The sequence below is a fragment of the Rhincodon typus genome, chromosome 14 (genome assembly GCF_021869965.1).
Source record: "Rhincodon typus isolate 14 chromosome 14, sRhiTyp1.1, whole genome shotgun sequence".
Lineage (NCBI taxonomy): Eukaryota > Metazoa > Chordata > Chondrichthyes > Orectolobiformes > Rhincodontidae > Rhincodon > Rhincodon typus.
Genome location: NC_063345.1, coordinates 24,513,120 through 24,521,737, shown reverse-complemented (window position 1 = coordinate 24,521,737; position 8,618 = coordinate 24,513,120). Strand labels below are relative to the sequence as shown.

At 39.6% G+C, this 8,618-nt stretch overlaps 1 protein-coding gene across 3 annotated transcripts in view; it reads left to right on the top strand.

Moving 5' to 3' along the window:
* LOC109931351 (pre-mRNA 3'-end-processing factor FIP1-like) overlaps window positions 1-8,618 on the top strand; it is a 96,671-nt gene that overhangs the window by 76,485 nt on the left and 11,568 nt on the right. For 2 of the 3 annotated variants that reach the window (XM_048605075.1, XM_020530637.2), the window contains exons 9-11: window positions 914-1,019; window positions 5,445-5,583; window positions 8,499-8,525. In XM_048605075.1, the coding sequence (XP_048461032.1) occupies window positions 914-1,019; window positions 5,445-5,583; window positions 8,499-8,525 (272 nt within the window). Of the gene's footprint in view, window positions 1-901; window positions 1,020-5,444; window positions 5,584-8,498; window positions 8,526-8,618 lie in introns of all 3 variants that reach the window. The other variant, XM_020530638.2, reaches the window with a different exon arrangement.

The window sequence follows — 8,618 nt, the reverse complement described above, 5'->3', positions numbered from 1 at the left end:
GAAGGGTCTAGGCCCGAAACGTCAGCCTCTCTGCTCCTATGATGCTGCTTGGCCTGCTGTGTTCATCCAGCCCTGCACCTTGTTCCCTCGGATGAGGCATTTTGTGTACTTGCACAATGTGGTTCATTTTCAGTCATTGTTCTCTAAGATGCCATCACTCAAGGTTAAGGAGAAATATTCAACACATGGGGATCCAGGGAATGATTAGTGAAGTTGGTTTTATTTGCTGTGTAGTGGTTTTGTTTTTAATAGTGACATTACCATGAAAATATATTTGATTAAATTTACTTTTATCCCAGACTAGTGTTTTTACATAACTTATTGAACCATATATATGATTATTCATTAAACAATATCTACTTTTTTAAATTTCAAAATTCATTTGCTAAGTGATATTCTGTCTAGGGTTTCTGTATGACCTGTGGAGCTCAAAATATGATTTCTGCTCCTCGTGTTCTTAGCAAGAATAGTGAAGTTGGAGGAGATGTTTAGGCTATACCATTTTGTCCTGGTCATTTCCTTGCCTTTTGGTACATTTATCATACAGAGCAATGCAATAATTTTTGCTTTTGAATGCTGAAAGGACAATTCAATAGGATAGAAAATCAAATATTTGTTTTCTTTCAGAATTGGCTTGTTTAAAAGAAAAATACTTCCTCACTTTTCTCTTTGCATTCTGACCCGATAGTTTTATTTAAGTGCTGTTGCAGAATTGTAAGGTATAAGCATTTACTCGGACCAAGGTGTGAATTGTAATTAGATGTGGCATTGTTAGAACACCTGAGCTCACTAGTACCTCAGGACAGTAAATACAGCATATATTAAAAAAAAGGACTGATTCGTGCAGTACTTGTTGTGTGATCTAACTCCTTAGAACTATCAGATTTAATGTAATATTAAGTTTTTCCTCCAGAAAACTTGCTGGCGCAATTGACGTTATTAGCGGATATACGGGTTCCATCAGGAGGGTAGAAGGAAGGCGACGAGACAAACATGGAGGAGATGAGAGTGCAATTCAGGTAAAATAATTTCTTTGTATGTTAACCACAAAACTAAAATTGGGTCATGTTTGTTATTAAAAAATTAGTACTCTTTTCCGAGACTGTAAAAGTAGATGGGTACAGCACATGTTTCAATGTCCTGTACCGTTGAGTTGAAGGTAGTGAAAATGGAAATTGGAGATGGCCACAAGTGGTACTTAGTGCCCTTGGAACAATGCTGCACCAAGAAGTCAGAATTTCCAACTTTTGTCAGAAGGAAAATGACGGAACAAAAGTATTTTCTGCGATCTCTACTATAGGCAGTTGTAATTGTAGTGGTCAGTAGCCCAGAGTTCACCCTCTGGAGGATAGAGCATCGTATAATATACTAGAGGAATAGTACATTGTTTCCAGATGACACATTAAGCAGTGGTCCCTTTGGCTCGTTCAAGCAAGTGTAAAAGATTCCATGACAACAATTCAGATAAGAGCATGGGAGTTGTCCCACTGTCCAAGCCAACATTTTTTTTTCTTTCTAAAAGATAGTAAGAACTGTCGATGCTGGAGTCAGAGATAACACAGTGTGGAGCTGGAGGAACACAGCAGGCCAGGCAGCGTCAGAGGAGCAGGAAAGCTGACGTTTCGGGTCAGGACCCTGCTTCAAAAAAAGGGTCTTCTGAAGAAGGATCCCGACCCAAAACGTCAGCTTTCCTGCTCCTCTGATGCTGCCTGGCCTGCTGTGTTCCTCCAGCTCCACACTGTGTTATCGTTTCTTTCTTTCTGCCACTTCATTACGATCTGTAGTTTGCACTGTCTGTCTTTTTAAGCCCTATTGGTTTTATAAACTGTTAGTGTTGGCTTTAAATATCCTTTTGCTAGTCTACACCCAGGGTCTTTTGGGCTGCTTGTATTGATTATTCAGATGTGCTTGCTAACTAATAGTGTGTTTTTTAGAAATGGCAGTTCAGTTCGCAAGACAACTTCAAGTGTAATCCTTGTCTAGTATGGAGCTATTTCAATATGCATCAGTTACAGGATAATTTAACTTGAGGAAACCTTCCCCCTTTCTGAATCAAAGCACTGAAATCATTTGTAGTTTGTCCATCAAAATTCTGAAGTCACACGACACCAGGTTATAGTCCAACAGGTTTATTCGAAATCACAAGTTTTCGGAGTGCTACTCCTTTGTCGAAGGAGCAACGCTTCAAAAGCTTGTGATTTCAAATAAACCTGTTGGACTATAATCTGGTGTCATGTGACTTCTGACTTTGTCCACCCCAATCCAAGACGCACTTCCACATCATGGACATCAAAATTCTAAGATCAGCAAGTTAGGCATAGTCCTAGTCTGCTTTCAGTATGTGCTGTCCCAGGTAATCTGCAGAAAGCTGGTGACATTTTGTACCTAAATTTCCAAAATATGTTTGACAGAATTTCACATAATAGGCTATTGGTGACCACTGAGTAACCAGAGTACTTATTTTTGAAATGATTGTAAGCTGTGAACAAGTATCGAATACTTTACTGCCCAGGGCTCAATGTTTATTTTTAAATCTTTGAATTTATACAAATGCCCTTGCTTCAGAAACTTGATGCGAGGTAATTAGTTCTGCAGATGATGTCATAGCAGTGGCAATCAGTTAATACTGAGGCGACAGCTCAAAATCCAAAAAAGACTTGACAGAAATGTGTAGACAGAATTATAGCAAATCACAAGACAAGTACAAAGTAAGGCATCTAAGAATGAAAAATAGTGATTCATAAACTGTATTAATGTTAATAGACCAAAAAATGCTATACAAACAGTAGAAACATTGTCAGAGAAAATTAGTGATCAAGCTACAGTGCTGTGGTCTAATCGTATCTTAAATATCACATTCTAATTTGATGCCAAGGTTTAAGGGAGTCATTGATGTGCTGGAGACTGCAGAGAAGAGCCACGAAACTGATCTCTGTTATCAAAGATCTGACCGATCTGGAAAAACACTCTAGAAATGAGGCATCTGAGAGGTGACCTTCAATAATCTGCAAGACGGGTTATGCGAGTGAAAATTTTAAATCTAGAATTTCAAACTATAACAGTAGAGATTGTTGATTTCAAGAGTAAAGGTAAATTTAAGACTGGACTTAGGACATTTTTCATTCAAGCTGATCACAGTTTCTGATAAAATGATTCCCAGATTTTCTTTCTTTCTAAAAGAATTAGATTCTACAGTGAGATACTCTGATTTTATTGAATGGATTAATTAAGTCATGTCAAATGGTATTCTTCTTTGATAATTATACTGTGAGCTGGGCCAGTTAGGTCTGTATTGCTCGGTGGTAAATTGGGCAGTGCACTTACCAGCTCAGCCATTAAAGCAGCTCTGATGTCACAGGAATAACAGACAAATTAATTAAAGAAACCTGAATGCATGTCAGGGAACAAAACTTTACCAGAACTTCAATTAAAAATACACTTGGATTTTTGTTTATGAAGTCAAGTACTTCTTTCTCGAATCTCTTCCCCTTTATATGACAATGCCATGTGGTACTTAGTTATTCAAACCACAGTGCTCAGGTTTGGTTCCATGTCTGTTCACTGATGATCTTTGCTGGGTTGCAAGTAAGTGAACTAAACTTGACCACTGAACTACAAAGGAAGGATTCCTGCTTTGGCTCTGTGTGATGTGATATCATCAAGGCTGCACAGCCCGCTGACACTAAGGGTAAAATGGCCATTTGAGCAGGACACCAGAGGGTTGCTGATGAGTAGGAATCTTTAGTCAGCTCTTTCATGATAAGCAGAGGGCAAATTTCTTTTCAAATCATATTTTCTGCTGTTACTAATTTGTTTTATCTCTTTGTGTATTTGTTCTTTTCTTGGGGTACGATCTTCTGAAACAGCAGTGTCTCAGTGGGCTGTCTTCAATATTCAGAATTAGACTCTGTTGTCACAGAGGGATTTAACTAGGGTGAGGGAATGGACAGGCAAACAAGAAATGCAGTTCAACACAGACTGACCTAAGGTGATGAGCCTGGGCAAGATAAGTAAAACAGTGGGAATTCCGGTTTAAAGACTGAAGGATCTACATAGGAACACCATTTTAGTTTTTGGAATTCACGAATAGAGTCCATTAATATTTGAGCTCCTTCATTGTCAAGTTTTGAAATGATTTAAAGTGATAACTTTATTGGTGACAGAGGTTCTAATTGTCCAGTATAGGTAAAACCTGATTCTTCCTAATGTTTAATCAATAGTTTCTAAAGGCATTAACTTCATTGCCCTGGGTGGATGTACAATTTCTTTATATGTAATCCTTGATTGTCCCAGGTATAATTACTTCAGTTAATCTCTGTCCTTGGGAAATCATCTTATATTTTCTTTACATAAAGCCTTTGGCAAATTTATTCTAATCAATGCTGCCTTGTTACTTGACTGGCCCATTTACAAAGGATGTCCTGTATCCATTTTCCTGCTGAAACCAGGGCAAGATCTCGGAGCTTCCCAATCCATGACTCTATCAGCTGATAAACATTTCAGTCCTAGCCTTTCATCAAAGTAAAAAAGATAACAGTGGCTTGGGACAACAAGCTGCAGAGCTGGATGAACACAGCAGGCCAAGCAGCATCATAGGAGCAAAAAGGCTGACGTTTCGGGCCTAGACCCTTCATCAGAAATGGGGGAGGGGTAGGCGGATAAAAGATGGATAGGGGAGAAGATAGGTGGAGAGGAAACAGACAGGTCAAAGAGGCGGGGATGGAGCCAGTAAAGGTGAGTATTGGTGGGGAGTTAGGGAGGGGATAGGTCAGTCCAGGGAGGACGGACAGGTCAAGGGGGCGGGATGAGGTTAGTAGGTAGGAGATGGGGGTGTGGCTTGAGGTGGGAGGAAGAACAGGTTAGGGAGGCGGGGACGAGCTGGGCTGGTTTTGGGATGCGGTAGGGGGAGCGGAGATTTTGAAGCTTGTGAAATCCACATTGATACCATTGGGCTCCCAGTGTGGGAGTTAAATTTGTATGGAGCACTGATTTGAAGTGGTCTCTGCAATTCACTTTGAGTAATTTCTAAACTGGAGAGATTAGACCACAAATGGTACAGTTGATTAAATACCTGAGCTTTAAAGAGCACTGAAGGAAACACCTGCAATGAGACCCTACTTTACTTAGGGTCATAAATAAACTGCAACTCTGTGTCTGAGATTACCAAAATATTACCATGGATGCTAATTTCATTAAATTCAAAATGAGAAAAATGACTAGACAAAAACAGAAATAGCATCTTTACACTGCTTGGTAAATATGTGGAATAGAATGCCCAGCAACATTGTGAGGCTGTCAGCAAATTCAAGAGGAAGAAATGTACAACAGCCCAGTGGTCTTTTCAAGCTTGTGTCTTTCTAACTCTACTTTAGGAAGTGCAATTTTGGTACAGAAGTGTTATTGACTGAATTATAAGAATATTTTCTTTTCTTGGGGATATTTAGGTTCTTGGAGACCATGGAAACAAAAGACCACCATTTCCAGCTACAGCAGGTCCTCCTCCTCCAATACCTGGACCACCCCCTCATTTTTTACACCCACCCCCTCCTGTCAACAGCGGACCACCACCCATGCACCCACCAGGTAAGATGCTTTGATTATGTTTGCTTTGTTTGATCATTTATTTTAGTTGTATTTTGTGGTTGTAATAATAGTTAAAGAGTCAACAAAAGTAGAGTACAGAGATGTGAAGAGTATTGGAATTTCTGGTGTTAGGGATACTGCATGTCAGTAAGGCAGTGTGTGACGATTACAGCTTTGAATGTGTTCAACCAGGATGTTATTCAGCCAGAAATCGACCTGGTATAATTTGGCACTGTTTGCATTTATTAGGGGGTGACAACAATGGCACACTGATTAGCACTGCTATCTCAGAGGACCAGGGACCTAGGTTTGATTCACAACTTGGGTGACTGCCCATGTGGTGTTTGCACATTCTCTCTGTGTCTGTGTATATTTCCTCCGGGCGCTCCAGTTTCCCTTCCACAGTTCAGAGATGTGCAGATTAGGTGGTTTGGCTGTGCTAAATTGTCCGTAATGTCCAGGGATGTGCAGGCTAGGTGGATTAGCCATGGGAAATGTGGGTCTTGGTGGGATGCTGTTCAGAGGGTTGATGCAGACTCAGTGGCCAAGTAGCCTCTTTCTGCACTGTGGGGTTTCTGTGATTCTATGACTTTTCTACGGATTGGTATGAGATACAAAACACTTTCTGATTTGAGCGTGACCTGCCAGATGAAAAGTATTAGGAGGGATTTATTCGAACATTTAAAGTGAACCTGCCCTCTAATCTGAGATAACAATGTGTAGAGCTGGATGAACACAGCAGGCCAAGCAGCATCAGAGGAGCAGGAAGGCTGATGTTTCGGGCCTAGACCCTCCTTCAGAACGTCAGCCTTCCTGTTCCTCTGATGCTGCTTGGCCTGCTGTGTTCATCCAGCTCTACACCTTGTTATCTCAGATTCTCCAGCGTCTGCAGTTCCTACTATCTCTGCCCTCTAATCTCATGATTTTCCTTTCCTTAGTGTTGTAGATTCCAGGAAAGCATCAATCTTGATTTTCCTTCATATATTCTGCAGCACCTATACATTTGGTTTGTTATGTGAACATGCAAATTGCAAGCAGGAGTAGATCATTCAACCTCTCGATTCTGCTTCACTATTCAATAGGATCATAGCTGATCTGATTGTAATCTCAAATCCACATTCCTGTCTACCTGATAGACTTTTACCCCTTGCTTAACGAGAAGCTGTCTGCTTCTGCCGCCTTTTCAGGAAGAGAGTTCCAAAACTCATGATTCACTGATAGAAAGAAAGTCACCGTATCTCAATTTTAAATGGGTGACCCCTGATTTTTAAACAATATCCTCCAGTTCGAGATTCTGTCATAGGAGGAAATCTTCTCCACATCAATCCTGTCGAGACTGCTCAGATCTTATATATTTTAATCAAGGCAACTCCTACTCTTCTAACTCAGCAGCTGCAAATCTTATCTGTCATGAGATAACACACCCAATTCCAGGTAATATAGCAACAGATTTCAATTTAATGCCAACTACAAGACATAGACTAAATGAGCTGTATATAAAATAAAAATGTGGACTTTCTTATTCAACAGTTGCACTCAGTCAGTCCGGTATTTATTGTAAATGGTGGGATTTATTTACACTCTCTGATCCAGACCATAAAACACGTTTTTCAGTATGGTGTCAGAGTGGTTAAGGTGAAGATAAGTTCCGTGAGTGGGTGAGGGGTAAATATGCTATCCGTTGTTAGCCTGTATTTGATCCCTAGTTTGCGCTGAATTTTAAGGGTTCATTAATTGGATATTGTCATCTCTGGGTTAGGAGTATTTGCTGGAAAGTGTCTGTGTGAGAGTATTGAGGGAGAGGCCGTCAGGTTTGGGTCTAATGGCTTTGTGTCACATTAGCTGCCATCACTGGTCCAAATAATGATGTCCCGTGCATGGTTATAGAAGGTGGATGAGTTTGAATTTACTTCCTTTTAAGTAGGAAATAATTCATTTCCATCATAGTTGTTCTACAGATTTATCCTGACACTACATAATGATTTAATAGATTAAATCTGGAATTTCAAGAAAATGATACAGGCAAATATTTCTTTACCTTTTGGGCAAGGAAGAAGGTGGATTATAAAAGTAGGTCAAAAATGACAATTTTGTGCCTACTGGACTTGCATCCATATCTACTTCTTATCTTGCAACAATAGGATCAGGCCAGTGAAGGTTACTAGTTTATTTCTCTCATTTCAATTGTTGGTATTCCTCAAACTGAAGATCAAATAGATTAGTTGATTTTTTTCATGGGATCCTCAGAACAAATAATGAATAATAAAAGGATTTTCATTAAAAACCCATTTATTTAGCTGGGCTAAAAACCTTGCTGGGTAGAAGGGAACTAACTGAAGTGAGGAGGACATACTTAGCACTCATCTGAATGGATGTACAAACACAGCATAAAGTAATCTGTGCAGGCATCAAATTGGCAAAGTTGCTGAGTGTAGTTTGTGGGAAATGGAAAATAATTTGTTTCAGTGGATGATATTCTTCTCAGGATGTTGTTGAAGTGAATTACTTGTGCACAATGGAACACCTTTTTACATTCATGTCTTCATTCAGTGACATTAAAGTCAATGAAGTGTAAAACTGGGTAGGTGTAAAGCATCCTACCTGTCGCTGTGTTGATGCTGAATAGATTAGAGAAAAATGCTGCACCCTGATCAACAAAATGACCAGTCATTTGGTACATTATTGCAACAATGATCCAGTGTTTTAGCAATGTAACAATGTTGTTGGTGCCTGTTTACTGTAACTTAGCAACCCTGTCATTAGTTTAAATTTCTTTCCCTGCCTCGGGATGGTTCAGAAGGAACCACTCTTCCAGGTAATTGGAGATCATCTTTATTAATCTCAATGTTCATAGTCACCTAATATTTTAATGCAGCTTGTTTGTTTAAAGTTAGTGAAACTTGTTGTATTCACAGGAATGCCGCCACCTGGGCCTCTTCCAGGTAACTGTACTTTTTAATTTATACCTATGAATGTAAGAATTGCACTTGGTTACTTTAAAGAACCTACAGACTTAGAATTTTAATGGTGCAGTT